At 37.8% G+C, this 26644-nt stretch overlaps 1 protein-coding gene across 1 annotated transcript in view; it reads left to right on the top strand.

Annotated features, from left to right (window-relative positions):
- Nucleotides 1-13786: 13786 nt before the first annotated feature.
- The window catches only part of NCKAP5 (NCK associated protein 5), a 579104-nt gene continuing 566246 nt past the window's right edge, over nt 13787-26644 (top strand). The window contains exons 1-2 of the mRNA XM_032594105.1: nt 13787-13821; nt 13919-14041. Coding sequence (XP_032449996.1) covers nt 13787-13821; nt 13919-14041 — 158 coding nt within the window. The remainder of the gene's footprint in view (nt 13822-13918; nt 14042-26644) is intronic.

Genomic DNA, 26644 nt, shown 5'->3' with positions numbered 1-26644 from the left:
AAAGTGCTTTTGCCGGGACACGAATGGCCCCCATATTGAAAACTGCAATGGTTAATTTGGGGGCCCCCCTTACTTTAACACTGATTGCATTTGCTATTCCATTCTTCCTTAAACACTATTCTGAAATACTGGTTTCTTGTTCCTCTCTTACTGGCTTCTCCTTAATTTATTGGCTCATTCTCCTCCTCCCAAACTTCCATTACTGGATCCCATTTTCTTCAGTGTTGTTCCTTCATCAGGTGATCTCACCTCAGTCCCGTGTTTTCAAATACTATTCATCCTCACTATGGAATCCCAAATTTCTGGCTCCCAGACCTTTAATCTGAAGACAGATGTCCGCATCAACATTCCCTCTTCCATATGCAGTAGACTTCTCAAACCTAATTGCCCACAGGAGAACAATTTATTCAACACCCTATACAAACATGCTCTTTCCATAGTCTTAGGAGATGGAACATTGTTCAATTGCTTAGGCCAAAACCCAAATATTATCTTTGATTATTTACTCTTTCCTTATTCTTACATGTAACCTGGTAGTAAATTCTGTCACCTTGATCTTCAAAAATACATATGAATGCAACAGTTGATGACTCTCCTTGTGATGTCCTAGTCCAAGTGACTATCCTCTCCTGCCAGTAGCCTCCAGCTGGTCCCCTTGCTTCTGCTCCTGTTGTATAAATACACTCCCATTTTTGCCTTTAAAAGTAACAGAGGGATCGTTTTCAAACTTCAGTGAGATGGTTTCCCTCCTCAGGTAAAATCCCCCTGAGATTGTTCCTTACTTCATTGAGAGCAAAAGTAAAGTTCTTACCAGGATAGTTAGACCCTTAGGATCTGTCTCTTCTCTGTATCCCATGTTTGTGCTATTCCTGAAACTTGCCAGCACACTTCTGTCTCAAGGTCTTTGTATTTGTTCTTCTCTCAGCCTATGATGAGCCTCCCAAGATAGCTGTCTGGGGTTAGTTTCCTCATTTCCTTGAGGCCTTTGCTCAAGTGTGGTCTCCTCCTTTATCAGTCTATATTCACCTGAGTCTTCTACTTCAACTCCTCTTTTCCCTCTACTCTCTTTAATTTTTCTAAATAAAACTTAACTGAATTGAATTGTTTTGTCTGTTTTCTCCACAAAAATGTAAATTTCATGAAGGTGGAGACTTTTGTCTATATTGTTTATGGATGCATTCCCTGACCTGGACGAGTGCTTGAACATAAATTCACACTAAAAAATATTTGTTGCTTACTGAATTAGGCATTATTTACACTGATATCATTATTTTTTTAAAGAGAACAGTGAATGGTAATAGAGCTAAGCAATAAACTATTGCCTGTAACAGTAAGGCAATGATTCTTAAAAAGTTGTCTCTAGACCAATCGCATCAGAATCACCTGGGAGCTTGTTGGGGATATGGATTCTCCAGCCCCATCCCAAACCCACCAAATCAGTATCTTTGGGGTTGAGCCCAACAATCTGTTTTAATCAGCCCAGGTGATTCAGATGATTCAGGTGAACGAAGGAGAACCATGGCTGAGTAAACAAATGTGTTATGATCCCCCAGGTGATGCTTCAAGTGCACAAGTCTCTTAAAATGCCCTAAAGCTCTAACTGGGGGGAGAGATGACATTGGTTCCAGCTTACCTCTGGGCACATATTTCCAAGTCCTATACTAGGTGTTGAAATTATAGTGTATATCTTGACCTTTTTAGTAAAAGCAAGGAGTTTGACTTTTTCAGTGTCCCAGGACAACTTTGGAGGAGTAATAGGAGATAAAATTAGAACACAACTGTCCAGATTTTGAAGGGCACTGATAGTAGACTGAGGGGGCTCTGTTATGCTGTAATGAGTGGAATGGCACTGTGTGATCCAATACTTGAGTGGAAAAAAACATGAGAAAAGTACAATATAATGATGAAATGGATTCATCAGTCAATTCTGTGTTTTGATGTGTTACCAGATTTGGAGTAGTCCTTAAACTTTCTGTGGCTGAACTCTTCTACCCACAATAGCTAGTGACCTACCTAACTGAGCATGTCCACTTATACAAAGTTCTATCAGTGTCTTTCCATCAAAGCAATGATCAAAGTTGAAATGAAGACTCTGCTATGTCACTTAAATATTTGTTTTCGTGTGTGTGTGTGTGTGTGTGTGTGTGTGTGTGTGTGTATGTACACCATTGACTGACATGTTGACTAATGATATGTTACTGACTTGCAGAACTTTAGAAGAGGGAGAATTATTTCTCATTTCACCTTCAACATGTGGGAGTGCACCTAAAAATAAGTTGAGTTATTTTTACCACCTAAGTGAATTCCTTCATTTAACCTATACATACTGATTTCCCAAACTGCCATTAATAGCATACATAGCTTAGAAATACAATAATCACATCTTTTTTCCCCACCTAAAACCAAGTATAATTCTTATGTTTTTCCTCAAATAATACATAGTTATCAGTAATAGCATCTTTATCAATTTTGATAAAAATTAAAAGGTGTGTGTTTGGATTTATTCCATTTATGAGAAGAGAATGCCAAACATGAGAGGACAACCGAATTTCTTCCCTTGGCCTTGTTCAACCCGGTCAGGCAAATCAAAGCAAAACCAAAGCCAAATTTAGGAAGATTATATAATTATCCTGAATTTGGAGGTTTATTTCTGACCTTGTTTTCCAGCATTGCATACAGCCACATCTCCCTAAATGAAGGGGACAATGAAGTCATTCTGCTTCCATTTTTGGTCTTACCAACATGGAATCTACCTTGAGAGCAGTTGGCTGTGGGAAGGGCATGCTCTGCTTCAGTTTGGCCTGGTGCAGTGAAAAATGTACTAGATTGAGCAATTGTTTGAAATCTGTCACTGTTGGACCCCAAGCAAATCATTTAACCCCAATCTGAGCCTCTGTTTTGTACATTGAAATGGTAAGCATGACACAAGGCTGTTGGAAGGATCAGATAGAAGGATGCCAAAGTGCTCAAAGTGCTTCAGAAAGCTGTGACTCCAAACCTGTATCCATAAATCAATACAGAGATGTAAAGTTAGCTGCTTAGTATTTAACATTGTGTATTTGCTATATTAATTTCAAAACTATTGACTAATATTTACACTGTTGCTTACAGTATAGGCCAAGCTGTTGTAACATAGAGACCCAAAATAAAGAGTTTTAAATAAACCAGAAACTTCATTATTTTTCACGTATGAGGCCAAAGGGAAAGTTTAGGGTGGGTGGACAGCTACTTTAAGATCAGTTAGTCTTGCCATCAGCAACATAAACCTTCTGTCTCTGGGCCCAAGGTTGTTAGCATTCCCAGCTGGAGGGTGAATGTATAATTGGCAAGTACCTTGTCTTTGGGTTGGAGATTGTTTGGATATTGCATGGACCATTTTTGCTCATGTCTTTTTGGCTTGCATTCAGTTACATCTTCACATTGACTTTGATGGAAATTGAATCTCTAGCTTAGAAGCCGTGTGTCCAACTGGAAGCTGTCTTTAAAAGAAATAACAGAATGTGTATAACGGGGGACAAGTTGGTAGTCTCCAACAAATTGAGATGTATTGTACTGCTAAGCTGTACTAATAATTTGATTTGTATTGCTTACATTGCCTTGATACAAAAATAGCAGGCAATAAAACTTTTCAATGGCTCTGGTTTCTATATGTATCTATGATGTTGCTGTTAATGGATAATAATGAAATGTTCATACATGGCAGAGGTTATGAGATGTTTGTATTCTGTAGGGTTTTCTATTCATCATGCTATCAATTATCCCTCCATTTGATAGCAAACTTTGGTTATCACTTTTGCATTGTATTGATCCTTACGAGCTCATATGACTTCCATGGCATAGATAACTAATGTCCGTAGATCTACTTCAGGATTAGGAGATCAGAAAAACACTGATTTCTTGCAAAATTGTCATTAGGTTATCTTTGAGAAGCCATTTCTGGTTTGTAATAATGGAAAAAAGTGAGTATACAGTAATTTTGGAAAAACTGCTGAATGCCCCAAGACTGTTATAACCTTTTCAATTAAAAAAAAAAAAAAAAAGCAGTTCTGGAAGACCAGAGTGATAGTTTTATAATTTCAGATTCTCTTGTTATGAAACTGAATGAATAAATTGATGCTTTCATTTATTTAACACACTTTCAAGTACTTGGAATGTTCCAACTTCTCTGCTAAGTATTGGAGGATATAAAAATGAAGTAAGATGTACTCTGAAGAGTGGTGCACATCCAAAGGAACCTGTTTTGGTAAATAGCAGGATACAGAGGATTGGACTTCGAAAGAGTGACCTAGCATGGAAATAAATATTTGGGAGCTTCTGGATTTTTAGTGATTTTGAAAACCCAGGTACTCTACTGAATTTGCCAGTAGAAAGTGAAAGAAGGCTTTAGGGTTGAACCCTACTCTTGATACATAAAGGGCTGGAAGAAGGAAGGAAAAAGTCCAAGATCTCAGAGCAGTAGCAGGAGACCAGAAACCCCTTCACAGAACACCAAGAAGGCATAGAGTATGGTTGAAAATGTCAAGTCCTGCAGGAACTAATTATAAGGAACCTGTGATTACACCTGTGGAGGTCACTTGTGGCTCTAACAGAACAATTCCACAGAAGAGTTTGCAGTGTGAGTGGAAGCAAGGTTGAGTTGTTTGATGAGTGAACAAGGAAGAGTAAGAGATGGCTGATGGAGAGATAATGGCAGTTAGATCAATTTGTTAGAGCTGGTATTCCTGAATTGATTTGTATCTCATTGGAAGAGTTTATGTTGGCACAGATGCCAGTCAAATATGAGGCCACTTTCTGTCTAGTGCTGTGTAATTCCCAAAGTTGGTATGTTTGAGCTTTTTACAATCGCTGCGCAGGTGCAACTTTTCATTAAGGTGACAAATAATTTTTGAGGGCAACATCATTTATTACAGTTGTTAGTCATTTTCTAATTATGGAAATCCCTGTATTTAATGTTAGTTGCAGTGATTTGAACAGCTGGCCTCCTGGTGTGTGTTTCTTTGCCCAAAGGTGAATTGGGAACCGTACAAGAGTGCTGACACAGTTTTTACAAACTCTGCCGTAACTTACACTGATTATAACATCAAGATTATGTGGATGGATTTGGGATCTCTGCAAGCTTTGATTTTAGTATTATATTTTAAACTCCACTTAAAACTAATGATACATCAGATCCTCCCGTCATTAGAATTCATTTATAATGGGTCTTGCTCAGAACTGACCTAGATCAGACAGTAGGAGGTTCACATTAAATGGGCTTATGCTACACAGATATGCAATGTTAGGTGTATCTATAAACCTCTAATCGCTTTAAATGTTTCATACTAATTGCCTTGAAACATGTGCATTAAAGAAATGAAAGGCAAATTTCCTGAAATACATCTCCAAAATGAATTAATTTGCATAAGTTTTAGCCAAGAAGCAGATGTCTTTTTAGTGCTGTACCTTTGTTAAACTTTTAAGCATATTATACAAATATATCATGGTGTAACTTAGTGTTCCTCTCTAATCGTAACTTGGGTGAAATGCTTTTAGCAGAACACTGGCAAGGGCAAGTAATAAAAAAAGGACTATTGTTTCAAACACCAGCTTAGCTTTAGAACATAAACTACTGCATTGTGATATTTTAGATCTCACTTTCTAAAATTTAATTATAAAATCTTTGTGGATGTTATTTTCTGGGGCTGTATTTTCCTTTAAAAAATCACATTTTAAATTTGTATATTGAACATATATTAAACTAGAAAGAGAAGTATACAGAAGAAATTTAACCTATGGTACTACCATATACCATGTTTTATTCTCTTTTAATATTTTGTGTATATTTTCAAAATTGTGATTAAAAAAGGATTGTATTGTTTTAAATCCTATGTATCTCCTAATATTATAGTGTTTTCCATTTTATTATATATTCTTTACAAATTTAAGAAATTATATAATTCTTAAAATGGCCAAAGTGTGCTTTTTTCTTAATAATTCCCGCAATTTTGGAAGCTAGGCTATATCCAGTTTTTCCATGCTGTCATAAATATCTGAACATCATTTGTTTTAATTTGATTATTTACTCAGGGTGTTTTCTAGACATGTAGTTTTTGGGTCGAAGGTACATGTACGTTTTAATTTGCATGATCTATTATTAAATTGCTTCCCCCAATTGTTAAACATGTAGACAAAATGTACCCTTGTACTTAAGTTTTTATGATTATCAAGTCAAGTATAGAACAAGAATTTGTTCCTATGTACAGAGACTTTTCTGCGATCTTGCTTTCCTCTTTCTTGTTCTCCTCCTCTGTCCATGACAAAGATATATAATGTATACTTTACATTTTTCTTCTGGGACTTTGTTTAATTTTATATTTACATTTTTGGACATAAAATCCATTTAAATTCTTTTGAATTTTTGCTTTATGTTATAAATCCTTTATGCATCACCCAGGTTTAGAATGCATGTGTATATGCACACATGCACATGCATGTTATACGTATATGTATTAGGTACATTTTCATCTCTTGGACATTTGGTATATATGTACATATACACACACCCTAAAGTAAGTTCAAGGTACATATACACACATGGTTTCAATTAAATTAGGTGCTTTACTTTCTGAGTTCATGAATAGCTAAAAATATCTTTCTGTTGCTTTGTTATAGAATAGCTACTTGATTGGTGATATCTATGGAATAAAACTCAATGTCTGTGTACCTTATTTCAGTGGACATCAGGGATGGCTGGAAACTATGAACAGCCTACCTGAAATCCTTGGTAGGAAACCCCTTTGTCAGTTTGGATGCCCCATCCACTATTTTTCTTTTACTCTTATGCAAGTGCATGTGTGGATAGTTTTCCCATAATTTCTGCCTGGAATGTGATGTGATGAGCCCTTTTGATGTGTATATTCAAGTCTTCTTTTTTCCTCTATATTCTGAAATATTTAATTATCTCTTAGATCATTGTTTCCATTCCAAATCTTATAAAATACTCAAAAGCCATAATTGTTAGATAAACCTGTTTTCTGACCTAATACCCATTGTGTCTCTCTTTTCATCTTTATCTTTTACTTAATTTACTTAGATTTGGTTTGTCCTCCACAGGACTGTGTATGTGATTTCATCATCAGTTCTACTCTTGTACCTGATGTGGGTTTTTTCATAAGGAAAATGAGTAGATTAGAATGTTTATCAAGTTAATAGCATTACTTTGGATCAAGTCTTTGTGGTGAGGACATAAGAAGTAAATGGTGGCCAAAGCAATGCCTGAGACACTGACAGTCTTCGCAGGTAAACTGTGTTGTGGACCGTGAACTCTGACACCAAGGATAATGGGGATATGTGCATATGTATTTTTCTAGGTTATAGTAGTTTCAGTCTTCACTAACTGGATGGTAGACATACTAAGTGAATCCTACCATAGAAGGTGCAGAAGAGTATTTAAGGACCTGACCTAGATGGTTTCTAGATGAGATACTTGAAGAGTAGACTTCATTCGTGTGACCAGTTCAGTGCCATTACACCAACACCCATTGGCCCCTCTTCACTAAGGCATCATTCCATGATGGGGAGAATCACCCCATCATAAAAATCCCAGTGTAGGATCAACAGGTTTCAATTTTGCAATGGTGGTTGATATTTCCTTGAAATTCTTAGCTCACCCACCTCCCTTTTTATTTCATTTTATTATTTCAGCTTACCCATTTTTACAAAATTAATTTGGCAGTCTTTTCATCTCTGCACCTTTTTCTTTCCTTAAAGCTTTCTGTGCATGTTTCAGACAGTCCCACTCTTTCTGGATACTACTGAACATGTTAAGGTTCTTTCTAAAACACTTTTCATGTTTTTCTTAATCATTTTCAGAGTGACATGACATGCTGTCCTGTGACTGAGGGTGATGTGCTTTGTCATGGGTTTTATGTTGTATGTTTTCAGTGTGCTTATTCTGGAGTGATCCATCCAGATACTCTATGGACAGTGCCCATTCTACTTTCTGTCCATCTGAATGTATAGAAAATTTTTCTCTAAGCTCTCCCAAATATCCAGTGTCTTTCAGGCAATCTGGGGAGCTGTTTTAGTGAGATGGAATCTTGTCATGCCCTTTCTTTCTGCCTGTGCCTTAGATACTTTGAAATAGTGGAGACCCTCTTTAGTAACATGCAGAATGTGCTTGATACCCAAGCTCTTGCTCTAGGTATAGTAGCTACGTTGCACTTCATAATGACTGTAGCTCACTGTAAACCAATCTTCCCTCACCATCCATTGTTTCCTTGGAGTTAATATCCAAATGGATGGATAAAAGTGGTTCCCATTGGAACCCTCTTTTATTCTTATAAAATGATAAGGATTTCTTATTAGTTAACCAATTTCTTCAATTCAGGGGACAGAAATGATAAATGTATGAGAATGTTGCCCAAGTTGTTTCAGCCAGTGAAGAAATTAACAGAAGGTACATATAAGCATATTTTTTTTCTCAATTCATTTCAGTTAGGTGTGTGTGTGTGTTTGAGAAGAGAAGAGAGATGAGTGTGGTATAGGCAATACCAGAAAGTACTCAAGTAAAATATATTGGATGTTAGAGTGAAAGCGCTATGGAGAAAAATAAAGCTCAAAAGGAGGGAAAAGTCATAATTCTAGTTTCCCATTATCACGTGCGTTAGGACTTGATAGTTATTGCTGTAGTTAGTTTAATGGAAAAATGGGTGAAAGTACTTTATTTGTTTAATTTTAATAAATTTTATTACTGTTGCCACTATTGATATTTTGGTTAAGTGTTCTATGCAAAAGGAATAGCATATACAAACATAATGGGGATGAGTCAGCCAGCAGGGTGGGTTTAGGAAGAACATACAGAGTGGTTCTGTACTGGACTCATATCAGGACTTAAATCCCGGTTCTGCCACTTCCTTGCTGTATGACCCTGGAAAGGCTGTTACGTCATTTTCAAAATGGGGATAATAATAGTATCTACCTTTTGGGGATATTGAGTTTAAATGAGAAAATACTGCAAAAGTACTTAGCCCAATGCCTGACGCAATGAAGTTTTGTGTAAGTTTTAGTTAAGAAAAAATAATAGGTCAGGAAACCTTTGCATGAGTTGAATTTTCCTGGTGATAACCGCTATCTGCTGAACTAGATTCAGCTTCTTCATTGCACCTTAGCAATAGCACACTCTAGTATTCACGCAACTAATGTTCTCCTGGCTGGATCCAGGGGTATCCTACCCAGACACTGTGGAGAGCTCCCACCTAAATTGTCTCGCTATCATGGAGCAGTTAGAGAGTGGGAATCTTTATATTATTCTTAATATTTTTTTTTGTTTTAAAAGTTTCTACATGCTGTTTAAATTTTAATTTCAGTTTCGTTAACATACAGTGGTATATTACTTCCAGGTGTGGAATCTAGTGATTCAGCACTTCCTTACAACACCTCATGCTGATCATGATAAGTGTACTCTTTAATCCCTTTCACCTCTCTCCCACCCAGCTCCCCTCTGGTAAGCATTGTTTGCTCTCTGTACTTAAGAGTTTTCTGGTTTGTCTCTCTTTTTCTTTGTTTATCTGTTTTGTTTCTTAAGTTCCACATATGAATGAAATCATATGGTATTTGTCTTTCTCTTACTGACTTATTTTGCTTAGTATTGTACCCTTTAGATCCATCTATGCTGTTGCAAATGGCAAGTTTTCTTTTCTTTTCTTTTTTTTTTTTTTATGGCTGAGTGATATTCTAGTGTGTGCCTGTCTGTATCTTCTTTATCCATTCATCTATCCGTGGACACTTAGGCTGCTTCTATATCTTGGCTATTGTAAATAATATTGCATGTGAATAGGGGTGCATATATTTTTCAGATTCATGTTTTTGTATTCTTTGAGTAAGTACCCCTAGTGGCATTACTGGATCCTGTGGTAGGCAGTTCTATTGTTAATGTTTTGAGGAACGTCCATACTCTTTTCCATAGTGGGTGCACAGTTTGCATTCCGGCTAACAGTGCAAGAGGATTCCTTTATTCTCCACACCCTTGCCAACAGTTGTTTCTTGTGTTTTTAATTTCAGCCATTCTGACAGGTGTGAAGTGATATTGCATTGTAACTTTTATTTGCATTTCGCTGATGATTAGTGATGTTGAGCATCTTTTCATGTGTCTATTGGCTGTCTATTTGCGGGTGAAGCTACTTTTTTATTTTAGAGAGTGAGAGCGGAGTAGGTGGGGAGAGGGGGGGGGAGAGAGGGAGAGAGAGAGGAAGGGAGGGAGAGAGGGAGGGAGGGAGAGAGGGAGAGAGAGAGGGAGGGGGAGAGGGAAGGGGAGAGAGAGGGGGAGGAGGGAGCGAGGGAGAGGAGGGAGGGAGAGAGGGAGAGAGAGGGAGGGAGGGAGAGATAGAGGGAGAGAGAGGGAGGGAGGGAGAGATAGAGGGAGGGAGAGAGAGGAAGGGGGAGAGAGAGGGAGGGGGAGAGAGGGAGGGAGGGGGAGAGAGAGAGGGAGGGGGAGAGAGAAGGGATACAGGGAGGGAGGGGAGAGAGAGAGGGAGGGGGGGGGGGGGGGGACAGGGAGGGAGGGGGAGAGAGGGAGGGGGGGAGGGAGAGAGGGAGGGAGAGAGAGAGTGGAGGAGGCGGGGAGAGAGGGAGGGAGAGAGTGAGGGAGAGAGTGAGGGAGGGAGGGGGAGAGAGGGAGGGAGATGGAGAGAGAGAGGCAGAGCAAGAGAGAGAGGGAGTGAGAGAGAGAGGGAGGGAGAGAGGGAAGTGAGAGAGTGAGGGAGAGAGGGAGGGGGGGAGGGGGAGAGAGGGAGAGAGAGAGAGGGAGGGGGAGAGAGTGAGGGGGAGAGAGAGGGAGGGAGGGAGAGAGGGAGGGAGAGAGAGAGAGAGAGAAGAGAGAATCAATTTTAATCAGGCTCTGTGCTGAGCGTGGGCTTGATACCATGACCCTGAAATCATGACCTGAGGCAAAATCGGGAGTTGGATGCTCAAATGTCTGAGCCACCCAGGCACCCCAGGTGAAGCTACTTTAAATTGAAACAGCCCATATCATTACTTGAAATAGCTTGTAAATCACAATTCAGCGGCCCCTACATTTAATGGTTGAAAATCTGTCTTATTACTATTCATCTCTGTCTAACATCCTATTCTAATATTCAGCAACTGTAATTGAAGAAGCATACACTCAAAAATTTGATGTTGGGTAAGATAAGAGAAAATGGATATTACCTTCACATTGTGAAGTGATTTGCCTTTGAGAAGAGGTGAGTGGTATTATGAAAAAGGCTATGCTTACCTCTTGGCAGACACTATAATATATGCATACTTAAACTATTAAATTCTTAGAACACCTCTGTAAATTGACCATGAGTTTTCTCTCTGAAGATGATGGAAATAAAGCTTGGAGAGATTAAATAATTGACCTAGGGAACATAGCTAGGTAAGTACCAAAACTAGGATTTGAACCTAACTCTTGATTGAAAGATCTTATCTATAATCACATACCTTTCATCTTCATCCTCTTGCTTGAGCTAAGAAGAGTGAACAAAATAACAAATCTATGGGTTTTAGCGCAAACCGTTTTCCAGAGCTTGCTTGCTCATGCTTTGGCCCCGCTTAGCTTGCTAACTGTATTTTAGACTCCACACCATAGTCACTCTGTTTCCAGCCCCACTGCCTTCCTTTCTGTTCCTTTAGCACCACATATTGGGGATGTTTGCATATGCTGTTTCCTTTCACTCCTCTCTCTTTTCTCTATATGCCTACCTCCTTCTTCTTTTCCAGGTCTTAGCTCAAATATCATTTGTTTGGATCTCTTTTCAACCACCTTATACCAGGGAGGTGCCCTTCCCCATTTAAATTCTCTCATCACTGGTGTGTTGCCTTCATAGCATATCACCAATCAGATGTCCATGTGTTCACTACCTCCCTCTACAGAGCGTAAGCTCTTAGAGAGCAGGAACTTTCTCCCTTTTGGTTATTATTCTATGAACCAAACTTAGGATAGCATTTGGAGAATAATAGATTTTGAAAAAAAACAATTGAGTTAAAGAATGAATGAATGACTTTGAGATTTATGTATTTGTTTCTAACTGGAACCTGTTTAAAATTTATTTCATGGGTGTATTTGAAAATTAATGTCTTTGGTAACTGAGTGTTCTAAATCTTTAAATCTTGATCAGGATACATAATACCATATCTGCAAACTGTTAAAACTTTCTTCATTAACAGATTTCTGCTTTGGATTTAATATGCTCAATGGTCTTGTTTAAATTATTAACCTGGAAAAGAATATTATTTCGCTAATCATCTGAAATAAAGTTATACTGTTAGAGAATTAGCAGTTTTAGCTAGGAAAGGATGTGGTGTGCTATCTAGTCTAACTGAAATATTGTAGAAAGGTGAAAAGGGCTCCATGAGCAGATCTAGGTCCAGAAACTCAGGAAAGGACTTTTTCCATAATATCAGCTCCCTTCTTACTGTGTAGTTTCTACCCTCTCTCATTATAATGCATATTCTTATAGGAGCAATAGATTAAACATAGCACTTAATCAAAACAAATCTATTTCAGAAAGAATCATTATTAATCAAAGTTCTCATTTTATCTCAAATCCATAAGAAACAAAACAGTAACTTTCATGGGTACCTTAACACGGAAATCATTGCATACTCTTCCATAGTATAGATATACTATAAACACAGAGGATTGCAGGCTAGATGTTCAAAGAGAAAGTAAAAGAAGTATCAGGTTCAGGATGAAATCAATCATCAGAAATTTTACACATTGTGCTTTGCTTGATAGATGACAAATGAAACTATTGCATATGAACCTCATACTCAGAAATCACTAATTAAAAAATCATTTTAATCACCTTTAAACTTCTATAAATCTCATGTTGTAAGGGAATTCATTATTTTTTCAGAAATGTTTCTTGAAAACATTTTGATTGACAAAAATTGACGTATTGAAAAAAATATATACCTTGCTTTCATATCTTCTTAGAAGGTAGATTTTTTTTTTCTAGGAGACCAAAGGGGGGAAAAACCCAAACTAATTAGACTGTGTTTTTATATAAAGAGATAAAGGGAAATGGACATGTTTCATCATTGCAAACAGTATGCTCAGTGAATATATAAAGCATTCTATATAGTTCAAAAGTAGTGTTTTCAGGGGCACCTGGATGGCTCAGTTGGTTAAGCATCTGTCTCTTGATTTTGGCTCAGGTCATGATCTCAGTTTGTGGGATTGAACCCCACATTGGGCTCTGTACTGACAGTGAGGAGCCTGCTTGGGATTCTCTCTGTCCCTCCTCCACTCATGCATGCGCGCGCACTCTCTGTCTTTCTCTCTCTCACTCTCAATAAATAAATAAATATTTCGGGGTGCTTGGGTGGCTCAGTCAGTTAAGCATCCGACTTTGCCTCAGATCATGATCTCACCATTCATGAGTTTGAGCCCCGCATCGGGCTTTGTCCTGACAGCTGCAACCTGGAGCCTGCTTCAGATTCAGGGTCTCCCTCTCTCTCTGCCCCTTGCCTCAAATAAATAGACAGTAAAAATAAATAAATAAATACTAAATTTTTTTTAAAGTAGCGTTTTTACTAGGAAGTAATTATAATAAGACCAGTGTAATCAAGACCTGTATTGTTTACTTTATTCTTACTCTTCTAAGGTCAGCAGCATCATTGGCTTACTTATTTTTATATGGTAAAATATGTGTACCACAGTGTAGATGACCATGAAATTTAGCTTTCATCTGTGAATAAGAGGGCTTTTATGCTAACTTTGTAGAAGTCAAATTCTCTGTTTATAGAGTGATCCAAATTTATGGAGAAAATATTTATCTATGAGGAACTCTGCATGTAAGTCACAGATGCATTGACTCCTAGAACTGAGAGGGATCAGGGATTATTTTGCCAAAAATCTTTTCTGCAAAGAGAAATATAATCCAAATTCCAGTGACTATTGTAATGAGGCTTTATTTGTCTTTGTGTGTCTACATGTGCAGGAATACATGGACTCCAATAAATATATTGAGCATCTTCTAACTCAGCTCGAGGAACAACACAGAAGTCTATGGAGGTGAGTGAAATCCATGCCTTTAACTTATAGCAGGCCTGATAGCTTTGGTGTTGATCACAGAGTCAGGGAGCTGGTAAACTTTCTTCTTACACTTGATGTCAAAATCACCTTTGGAAGCAAAAATCACCAGAGGGTCCTTAGAGAATTTTATACCTTTAATGAAAGTAAAGCAATAGTGCCAAAAGTTGTGCTTAAGTCAAGGACCTGCTCAAATCATGACACTTTGTCAAGGACAGGAAATTAATTTGTCCAAGGCCACACAGCAAACTTACATTGTGGAAACTAGAACCCAAATTCTCTCACCCTTGCCTCTTAAAGAGTGAGTTTTCCTGTAATTAAAAAGTTGAATACAGCTGCTTAAAATGTCTGCTTCTCTTCATATGAAAGGAGGATATTTTAAGAATGCTATTCTATAGGCCTCTCATGTTTAGTTTTTTGTTCTTCCTGGTGGGCTCTGATTCTTGATAAAGAAAGTTATGGGAGAACATTGGTATAGGTAATTTGGAAAAAAAAAGGTTAATATCATAAAAGGCATATTTTCAAGATACTTAGTCCCTGGGGCCTGTTGGGAATTGAGGCTGATCAAAATGGTTATGATGTTATTTTCTATGTGGTCATGCTCTGCATAGGTGCTCTTATGGAATCTGCCGTTGCTTTTCCTAAATTCCTATGGCTCCTGTTATCTGGAATAAATATGCTAGTGCTGAATCACATGATGCCTCCCATAGTGCCAGAATTGTTTAATGTAATTAGCTTTTTCTCCCCAGGGTCAGTAAGCCCCTGAAGTCCTTTATTTCTTTTCTTTTTTTTTTTTTTTTTTAATTTTTTTTCAACATTTATTTATTTTTGGGACAGAGAGAGACAGAGCATGAACGGGGGAGGGGCAGAGAGAGAGGGAGACACAGAATCGGAAACAGGCTCCAGGCTCTGAGCCATCAGCCCAGAGCCTGACGCGGGGCTCGAACTCCCGGACCGCGAGATCGTGACCTGGCTGAAGTTGGACGCTTAACCGACTGCGCCACCCAGGCGCCCCTGAAGTCCTTTATTTCTTATCTCTTGGCAGCATGGGTGGGGGAGAGTACTCTCTCTGTATACAGAGATGGCCGGTAAATATTTGCTAACCCTGTGGCTTTCTTGTCCAATCTCATCCAAATGTATCACCATTGGTCTCTGTACTAGGGTCTTCTGCCCTTTCTTCATGCATCTTGTAACAAATCCTAATAACCTTGAAATTTGTCTTCTCTGAGAGACTGTAGTTCTTAGGCAAAGTGCCTAATAATTTCATTTGTTCTGTGCTTTATATCAGTTTCCCTGCTTACGAACAGATCTGTGCTTATAGTAACAGTCTATTTCGGTGCATGGAAAAAGTTCTCATAGGATACAACAAAAGAAAATATTTTTTGAGTCTGCTTGCTGCTAACAGACATACAAATTAATTTTATATAACTGTGATATTTGTTAGATATGTTTTTTAGAGCTATAACCTGGTATCGATAAAGTTTTCTTTTGTTAACCAGTGTATTGTATTAATAAAACTGGCAACAGTGTGTTTATAGTTATGTATCTTTTGGCTTATATTTCCCATAGATCTCTTCCAAGGTGTAAAAGTTATTTAAATGAATTATAAATTTTATTCCAACTATTTATAAAGGATATTTGGTTTTCTCTATCTTTTTAAAGAAAAATATATACAAAAAAAAAGATGAATACCACCTGATGAAACAAATTAGAGTTTAATTTGGTCAGTAAGTGTGTCTTAAATACATCATTGGGAAGGAGTTATGATTTCATGGGTTTTGAACCAAAAAAACCTGCATGGAAAAGAATGTTTTCCTGCTTGGATAAGATAGCTGATAAAAAACCTTTTGGTCTTCTTGGATAGGATTAAATGAAAATCCAATTTCAGGCATAGACTTAACCTAACATAAAGGAAGAGCTCAGAATTTTGTGTGCAATCACTTCTATTTTCCTTCAGAAATAGAATAATTGCTGCTGGAGAAGTAGAGCCTTATATATAGTGGCAGAGGATCTAATAAAAAGGCTTCATTTGAATAACAATAAAGGGCAATGACATTTGAATAGTCAGAATAACTACCTGAGAGAAAATGGGAATGGGTAGTATTGAAAAGAAAATGAAAACCAATAATAGCAGATTTATATACTATTTATTGAATCATGAAATTATACTTGGTTATATTTTATAAGCAGATCTTGATTGACTTAAAGTGGTAGGCTTTCTGATGGTTATTACAATATCATAACTGCAACTGTAGCCAAATTGTTTTTGGGTGAGGGATATGCCAGTGACAGTGAACAAGGTGGGAAATTCTTTCTGGTTATGATTAAATTTTAAAAATACTTTCTTGATTTAGGGTAAAATCGGTGATGTGCAGAATATCATAAGAATAGCATGTCATGTCTCAAGCACACTTAAACAAATGTCCCCATAAGTCAGTATAAACTTTTTCTGATTTTTATTATGCTTTTGATTTGTAACTGCTATAATTCTCATGAAGTGGGCTATTATCATTGCTGCTGATATTAATTGATGGCCTCCCATTTATACTTCAACCTACATATAACATAGACAAATCTTGAATGCTTAGATGTTCTAACAATAATTGTAGTCAGCATTAATTGATGGCTATAGTGTTTGAGTATTGATCAAAAGCATGATAGACACATGACATACTGTTGCTATTTGGCTAATGATAAAAGAATGGGACCCAGTGAAGATTGATACAAGATGGGATACAAAAATTAAGTCTTTGCTTATTTTTATAGAAGGGCCCACTAGTCTTTAATAGATTGTCATTGTTTCTTATAGCATAAAACATCTGCTGTGACACAGATATATTGTCATAATCATACTCTCAAGATAACTAGTTATTTTGGGGGCCCTGTTTAGTATTCTACTGAAATAGACCTATAATCTGTCTCTGGTTTTCAAATTGCAAAGAAATTTGAAGTTTAAATATAGCTGTCTAGCAATAAGCTGTCATTTAGCTCAGAAAAGACATTTTTTGACACTAACAGAAAACTTGTGTGAATTCATCTGACTAGGTAGAGTCAGAATTTAAAATCCAGTGTAAGATCTGACCACAAGTCTGGGTTGACTTAGTTTGCTCTGCACCTCCCTGCTTGATGAAGAAAAATTAACATTCCTGGTGACAACTGGCTTACTAGATGTTGAAGTGGGATGTTAAATTTCTGCATGTTCATTTTTTTTAATGTGGCAGATTAAGAATAGCATAAGAAGGTTCTTTGACAATTAAGTTTTTAATGTTTTTATTTATTTTTGAGACAGAGAGAGACAGAGCATGAGCAGGGGAGGGGCAGAGAGAGGGGGAGACAGAATCTGAAGCAGGCTCCAGGCTCTGAGCTGTCAGCAGAGAGGCCTATGTGGAGCTTGAACTCACAGACTGTGAGATAATGACCTGAGCTGAAGTCACACTTAACGGACTAAGCCACCCAGGTGCCCCGTCACTTAATGATTTTTGTATCATCTGCTGCCATTTCTGATTTGGCTAAATATATCTGACTGACAAGAGAGATTATAAGGAAACGACTACTGAGAGTGTCTTTCTTGTAACATTTGATAGAAACCTTTATCCATTCGCAGCTTCAAATTAGGAGTTGAGAACAAACACAAACAGTTGGGAGATACAAATTGAATTCATGAATATTTATGGTGTTAATAACTCTTTCATGTCACATATAAAATTAAGTGTGGAAAATGGAAGCAGCATGATTATAGAAAAGGAAAGAGGACCAGAAGTTTTGGAGCCTTGGACTCTAGGCCTGGCCTTCCCAAACTGGCCATGGGGTGTCCTCTCTGGAATAATTTTCCTTTTCTGTAGAAAGAAGCTATCAGTAAAGCTAGTTTTTAAGATTACTGAACACTGAGATTATTTGAAATACATGATGGTTAAAATAATGCACTTATGCAATATTTACAGATACATGTTTAACCTTATTTTTCTCTAATTATACAGATGGATCACTTTGTAGCATTTAATACATATATATCATAGAAAGCTTTCAGGAGCATAAGTTAAAAATAAGTAAAATAACAGAGATACCTAACAGCTTGCTGATAACTTCACCAGATGATATCAAAGTGTTCACTTCAGATTTTCATAGATTGACTTGGAGACAGTGTTATCAGTAGTCTGTACATAAAGAATAAGGTCTGCATGGCCAACATTAAATGACAAGATCTGGTGAATGCAAAGTGCCACCTGCTAGCCTACAGATCCCAGATCAGAGTCCCATTTGAACATGCTGTATCTATGCTAGGGAGTCTCAGTCAGTGCACTGTAGACATTTGGGGCCAGACCATTATCTTGGGAGGGGGGTAAAAGTAAGGTTGTCTTGTGCATTATAAGTTATCTAACATCACGTCTTTCTTCTACCTACCACATACCAGTACCTCCCTCTCCCCCCCCATGTATTGTGACAGCCAAAAATGTCTCCAGACATTTTCTACATGTTTCCCAGAGGTCAGAATCCTCTTTCCTTCCTGTTGAGAACCTGTGATCTAAATGATCTATGAACATTTTCTTAATCCCATTCCAAGAAAAATGAATACCCCAGGTAAATGTTCAGATTTTTATAAATGGGTTCCTCTGTGTCCAAATTTGAAATATATTAGGTAAAACCAAGTTTTAAAATTGTTTGAATTCTAGAATTTCTCAGAGCAATTTAAATGGCTAACATGTGCTATGAGTTTCAAAAATAGAGTATAAAAGAGAACTTTGACTTCTTAAAAAAATCCTATTTTTCTTGCAGTATTTATTCTGACCAAAATTCCAAGAAACATATTTTGGGAAATAGTGATCAATCCAGTTCAGTCACCAAATATACAGAATATACAGAAATATATATAGAATATGCAGAAATATATACGGAAACATGGTTATAACAATTTCTTCCCTCTTCCTATAATTCACTGCTACTGGGATGGGTACTGTAATTAAAGGTCCTCTAATAGTGTGAAGAGTGCAGGTTATTAGTAAGAGGGGAATGTAAATATAGGAAAAATGCAATTTCTAATTCATCATCATTTTCCTGAGGAGCAGCCCAAGCCTCAGCACCAAATTCCAAGAATCTGAACAACTATTGATCATTGGCTATGTTGGCCCTAGTAAAGCATTTAACTCCTGCTTCCTCAAGGAGGAAATGTGAAATGTGATGGTTTCCTCCATCATCAAGGGAAGTAAGATATCTAATTGAAAATGATGTATAGATCCCTGATTGATATAAAAGTCACTGAGACCTGTCCCATCCAATGATAAAATTATAATTTTAGTGTACCCAAACTTGAAAAAAAGATTATTGAAGTATAGCTGACATACAATGTTATTAGTCTCAGGTATACAACATAGTGATCAACATATTTATACATTACAAAATGCTCACCTCCATAGGTATAGTTACATTGGTCCCCATACAACATTATTGCGATGTTACTGACTATAATCCCTATGCTGTACTTGATATCTCCTTGACTTATTTATTTTATAAATGAAGTTTGCACCTCTTGATCCATTTACCTTTAAACTTTTTCGCCTATCTTCCATCCCCTCTGACAACTATCTTCTTGTTCTCTGTATGAGTCTGTTTCTATTTTGTTTCTTTTTTTCTTTTCTTCTTTTTTTTAGATTCTACACGAGTGAAATCATATGGTATTTGTTTTTCTCTGACTTTTCAGTTGGCATAACATTCTCTAAGTCTATCCATGTTGGTACAAATGGGCAAGATTTCATAATTTTTTTGTGGCTGAGTAATATTCCAGTGTGTGTGTGTGTGTGTGTGTGTGTGTGTGTGTGTGTGTGTGTGTGTGTGTAAAATCATACATTACTTATCAGTGGCAACTTAAGGTGCTTCCATATCTTCACTCTTGTAGGTAATGGCACAGTAAACATGGAGGTGCATATGCCTTTTTGGATTAGTGTTTTTGTTTCCTTTTGGTAAATACCCAGTAGTAGAATTACTGGACCATATAGTATTTCCATATTTATTGTTTTGGAACCTCTATCCTGTTATCCATAGTGTTTTCACCAATTTACATTCCTACCAACTTCATGAAGGTTCCCTTTTCTAAGTTCTCACCAAAATGTGTTAGTTGTTTCTGATTTTAGCCATTCTGACATGTATGAGGTGATATCTCATTATGGGTTTGACTTGCATTTCCCTGATGAATAGTGATGTTGAGCATCTTCTCGTGTGTCTCTTGACCATCTGTGTTTCTTCTTTGGAAAAATGTCTCTTTAGGTCTTCTGCCCATGTTTAATTGAATTATTTATGGTTTTTGATGTTGAGTTATATACATTTTAAAAAATATATTTTGAATATTAACCCATTATCAGATATATCATTTGCAAATATCTTCTCCTGTTCAATAGGTGGCTTTTTTTGTTTTGTTTTGTGGGTGGTTTCCTTTGCTATACCACAGCTTTTTACTTTGGTAATATTAGTAGTTTATTTTTGCTTTTGTTTCCCTTGCATGAAGAGGCATAACCATAAAAATGTTGTAAAGGCTGGTGTCCAAGAGATTACTGCCTGTGTTTTCTTAATAGAGTTTTATGGTTCAGGTCTCAGATTGAGGTCCTTAAACCATTTTGAGTTTATTTTCGTGCACAACATAAGAAAGTGGTCCAGTTTCGTTCTTATGCATGGATGTGTCTAGTTTTCCTAGCACCAGTTATTGAAGAGATTGTATATTGCCTCCTTCGTCATGGATTAATTGACCACGTATTCATGTATTTACTTCTGGGCTCTCTGTCATGGTCCATTGATCTGTGTATCTCTTTTTGTGCCAGAACCATATTGTTTTGGGTACCACAACTCTGTAGTGTATCTTAAAATCTGAGATTGTGGTACCTCCAGGTTTGTTCTTTCTCAAGATGGCTTTGGCTATTCAGGGTCTTTTTTTGTTTCCAAAATTCTTTAAAATAGACTTTTGCTTTCTCGCTTATCTGTGATTCTTATGCTAAGTTAAGAGATAAGAAAAAAATGGACAAAAAGTATTTCATTCTCATGTTTCAAAATGTTGCTTATCTAAGTGTGAACACTCAAATGAAATGATCCACATTTCAAACACTCATTGATGGTCTTCCTAATTTCAATGTCTTTATACATTTTTGGGTGGAGATAATTGGCACAAGTGCCTGCAGTTCATTTCAGCTCTGATCTCAATTTCTGTAAAATGTGAGTGATGTTACAACTGCTTATAGAGAGGCTGCATACTCTTACTCTGTTCCTGAGAAAAGAAAATGCTTTCTTCATGGGTTACCTAGAAATTGACTTATAGTTGTAAACTGGAAGTAAGAAGAAGAAGCACATATGCCCTGAGAAAAGTCCAGCCCAGAGCTCTTGGAGATTTACCTTCTGTGTATCTTGGATTTTAAAATCAAATTATCCGGGCATCTTAAGAATTAGCCCATCTCTACCCTCATGGGGTTAATTTATGTAGACTAAGGAGATGCCGAGTATTAAACAGGTTGCCTTTGCTTTAATCATAGACTTCCACTGGGAGATCTTAATTGGCAACAAGTAAAACTGCTCTGCATGAATTCTTAATGGTGGACACCAAATAAAATAAGAACTGTGATTTGTTTTCTAAATCCCTTCAGGAGAAAAAGAGTCTATCTCTGGGGGATAAAATGTGCAGCAAACAGAGAGAGCTCAGTGCTCTCTAATAGCAATAAAAGCTCTGAAAGCAAACCTCATGCTATGCCAACTCAATAAGAGCACATGGTCCCCCAGCTCTGCACCTCTGTCTCACTCTGCCGGGGTCAAAGGAGACCAGGGCTAGCGTGCTTTGCATGATCTTCCCCTCCTCTCAACCCTTGGGCTGGATTTCTAAATCATAGCTGTATTATAGGGCAAGTGTAAGCACAAGGGCCACCCTGGAAACCCATCAATGTCATTTCTCAATTACCCACCAGGGGTTGTTTTAGAGATGCAGACAGTCTCAAACCCCTGCCAAGATAAGAATATTGCTTCTGAGTCATGCCCTCTGCCCAGCATAAGGGAGAATAAATCAGAGCTCTGGAAATTGGGTATTGCCACATGCTTCACCAGTTATGTCATCCCTAGACAATGTGCAGGGGGCTGGTGGGCTGAACCATATCCCAAAGGATGCTTACTATAGCCCGATGGTGCTGCTTTAAAGGGACAAGGAAGCATTTAGGCATCTTCTCACAGCTCTGAAGACCCAGGTGAAGTGGCATTCTTGTCTCTAAGGTGACTTCTGTTCAGTAGCAGAAGGGACTAATAGAACTAAGCCCAGAAATTTAACTGAATTGACTGAACAGGAAGATTACTCAGGTTCATATCTGACCTTGTACTTGAGGATTCATCAACATTATAGTTTATTTAGGTGACCTGTATGTGGTCTACATGTTTAACTACTTAGGGAATTGCCTAGTATTTGAACCGAGGCCTTCCGGGGCAAGGAGACATCAAAAATGCCACAGTGAAACTCTGCATCAACTTTATATACAGGATTTCCCTTCCCCCCCCCCCCCCTTTTAAATAAAATTTGTCCACCATTTAAAGGACTGTGCTACTCCAGCACAGAAGGTCTATTTAGGTCCTAACCTAGTAAACAGTTAAAATAGGCTATTTACAACCCTATGGGTTTTATCTCCTTCTCTTCACTCCAAATCTTGTTTGAAAGAAAATTCACTTAAATTTATCAAGGTCATTCAATGGGCCTAGGGGGAAGAATCTGTTAAACAGGTTTTAGGAGACTGTCCTTCAGAAGTCCAGGAGTTTCCCTGAGGAGGGGCTGTTGGATGTGACTCCTGAAGAGGAGCAAATCTGAGGGCATGAGAGCAGAGGGAGAATCAGTTACTGAATAGATGTAGTTTGCACTGCCTTTAAGACTTTTGAATATAACTGTATATAAGATGATGAGAAATTCAGGTCTAGAGCTTTTTATAGTTAATAAAGCACACTATAGATGAAGGCATTAGGTGAACCCATGAAGCTATAAAATTGCCCTTCAAGACAACTGGGGAAGTATCCCCACTTGAAAGATGGATTTATGGCTGCCATGGGAAGCCTGTGTTGAATCCTGTTATACACGCAGGTCCATAGGTGATTTGAAATTAATTCTACTTCTAGCTTAAACAGGTTTATTTCCTTCAAGAAATACTCTCAAAATCCCCCCAAATATTTCAACATCAATAGGATTCGGGGTCATCCAGAGAAATTTACCTCTATCTAATCTGAAAACATTTGGCTTAAAACACGTTTATTATCTTTAGGTCCATGCTTATTTAATATGACGGCCAGGAACCTAATGTGATTTATTTATCTGAAGTTAAAACAAAGAGCGCAAGCAAAAGGCATTTTGTAGATTTATTTAGGGTAATAAAGATACCAAATATTCCCTACTAAGTTGAAAGGAGAAAAACTCCAGCAGGCAACAATATAAATGACCCACTTGATCTAAATGCATGTGTTGAGGCTGAAGTACACCCACAGTAAGAAATGATGAAGTGCCTTTTTTTTTGGTGGAAGAAGGAATGAAAGGGGTAATTACCCTAGCTTTCTATTTAATTTTAGTTTTAATGGAACAAAATTACTAACCTGTTAGTGCTTAAGCATACTTGTGATTTTTTTTTTTTAAGGAATTGATTATTAGGCAATAACTACATATCGCTATGTGAATAACTATGAAGTTAAAAGGAGTAATTTCCTTTTGCCTTTTTCTGCTTATCTACTCCCCCCCCCCCCACACACACACCTTCATTCTTTGTGAATCTTTGTACTTAGAGGGCTGGCAGCAAGCAGGGATTTCTAGAACCTCACCTCCACCCTCTTAACTCTGGGGAGAGCTATCTGGCCTCTCTGAAAAGAGGAAATGCAAACTGTAATTTTTTTTCCCCTCAGGCTTTAACTATATGGCATATTGAATACTTTTGAATTATAAATTAGAACTCATAAATAATCCAACAAAGAGCTGAGGATGGAAGTGTGCCCTCGAATCAAAGAATCAGGAATAGGTTGAAATTGTAAAGTAGTTGGTAAAGGCATACTCTGGGTATCTCAGGGCAGAAAGAACTTCTGAGATAAGAACGTCTGTTGTCAGGTTGGCTGAGGTTGGCAACCTCTGACTGGTTTCATGGCCCAGGAGCCCTCAGGAGATTGCTTTATGGAACCCGGCTGCCTTGATGATCTGGTGTTGCTCTTTACTGAATACTCACTCATGAAGTATCGTACTTGTCCTCTCTGTAGAGATAATCATAGGTTTTCGCTATCTGTAACCATCTGCCTAGGAGAGAAAGACCACTCCAGTTCTCAATCCTGCATTACTCCATGAACTCTGTTTTACCAAATGGGGAGATCTCCACTAATCAAGTCCAGTTAAGGAGGACAACACTTCAGCAAGAATACTCCAGACATGTACCAGTGGCTCTGTCCTCACCCTAAATGGCCACTATACCAGGTCCAACCAGGAAGTTCTCGATCATGCTTGTTTTCTGATTTCCTTGTGAGGGCCAGTTGTACCCCTAGGGTCTGCGACCCATAGAAGCAGATCTTCTCATTACTCTTGTGTCTCATAGCACTTATATTAAGACTAAAACTTCAAACATGAAACTTTGTTTACCTCAAAACCACAGAGACAACTTGAAGTATTTTAGTCAACTCTGTAACTTAGTAATTCACATTTATTTTTTTTTTATTTATTTTTTTTTTAATTTTTTTTTTCAACGTTTATTTATTTTTGGGACAGAGAGAGACAGAGCATGAATGGGCGAGGGGCAGAGAGAGAGGGAGACACAGATCGGAAACAGGCTCCAGGCTCTGAGCCATCAGCCCAGAGCCTGACGCGGGGCTCGAACTCACGGACCGCGAGATCGTGACCTGGCTGAAGTCGGACGCTTAACCGACTGAGCACCCAGGCGCCCCAGTCATTCACATTTTAGACAACCTATCACTTTTATAGCCATGGAAGGGAATAATCATGATTCAAGAAGAGAAATTATTAAGGGCTTATATGTTCTTTGGTGGATGAGCTGAGCTCATTTGTAGTCCGTGCAAGAAAAAGGTCAGAAGTCTAGTAAAAAGTCATCTGCCTGTATGGTGTACAAATGCTAAAGGGGGCACACTATTAAAGACAGTTACTCTTGGAAAGTTAAAATGGGACACTTAATAAAGAGGTGCAAGGTGTTATTAGTGATAACTATCATGAAGTGTGCTTGCTTTACTAGACTTTTACTTTATGCTTTTTTCAAAAGGCAGTCATACAGTAAGAAGTTTTAAGGTGTGCCATGTCTGCATGATGGGTGCACATCCTGGGTGAGGCTCTAAATTGGTATTTCTGCCCCAGTGTTTGCTCCCTTGTTTTACCAATTTTGAGGTGCAAAGAACCTTATCAATAGAAGCAATGTAAGAATATCTTAAATTTTGAAAGAAAAGACTTAAGAGACTATGATGGGTTAAAAAAAATCTATGCTAAAAATCAAAACCTGAAATCACAAGCATTTATTTCTTTTCCACCTTGTGTAAAAGTGAGTTGCAGAAAAATGTTAGACACGTCAAGTTACTTTTAAAAACAGAATGAAGGCTTGATCTAAAAGGCTAGAATGGGGTATTTGCAGAGAAGGTTGTAAGAAATTTCATGAAGATGGACATTGACTTTGAAGTCAGAATGCAGTTGAACCTAATAGCATTGACTTAGGCTACTGAACAGAGGGTGAGTCTTCAGTGGATTAGTGACATGGAAAACAGTGGGGGAAAATAAAGGTGAGTAAAGAGAACAGCCAACAAGTACAAGGAAATTGCCGTTTTATTAGCTAAGTGCTTTAGAGAATGTAATTACAAATAAGGGGCACTCTCTTCTAAAATATTGCTGCTCTCCACTTCAGACTAGTTAGGGCTGGCATTGCTTGGCTCAACAGTATCATCAGTGTCTCTGTTCAGATTGTTTGCTGACTGTGCTGTACTATTACTAAGTTTGTAACAGATCCTTCCTAGTTCGTGGCTTGCAGGTGCTGATGCTGCCACTTGCTGTGGTCTTGGGACAGCCCAAGACCAAGACCAGTCTTGGGATAGGTTTTAGGCATTTGGGGGCTTGGTTTCCCATTGATATAAGAAAGGGGTGAAAAAAGTGTTTTCACAATCCTTTCTGAGAGTTCACAATCTGTAATTCTTACTGATTACCTTGTAGGACTCCTGAAGGGTTGGGAGGTGAGGTTGGGAGAGAAGCGACAGATACAAGGGATTACTGAGTGGAAGGTGACAGTTTCCCTTCTTGAAAGAAGGCAGAACATTATTTATATGGACCGTGTTTTCTTTATGCTCTAATCCTTGGGCTGTGTTTTGGCATGGAACCTTCCAAAGGTAATAAAACAGCATGCTGGCAGACCCAGGGCACCCGAGCAGGGTCACAGTCTGTGACCACTTTCAAAAGGTTTTTCAGGAAATTGTCCTGTTGAATAATGTTTAAGTTTCCACAGAGGCTGTGAGCACAGCATGGTATAAGAAAAGTCAATTGCACAATATTAAAATTAAAAAAAAAAAAAGCAACTCTGGGGTTATGGTCCCTATTAAGGGAAATTGAATTGTCTTATGATGGCTCTTCAG

This window comes from Lynx canadensis, chromosome C1 (assembly GCF_007474595.2).
Source record: "Lynx canadensis isolate LIC74 chromosome C1, mLynCan4.pri.v2, whole genome shotgun sequence".
Classification (NCBI taxonomy): domain Eukaryota; kingdom Metazoa; phylum Chordata; class Mammalia; order Carnivora; family Felidae; genus Lynx; species Lynx canadensis.
The sequence above is the reverse complement of the archived record's forward strand: the minus strand, read 5'-3'. Positions and strand labels throughout refer to the sequence as shown.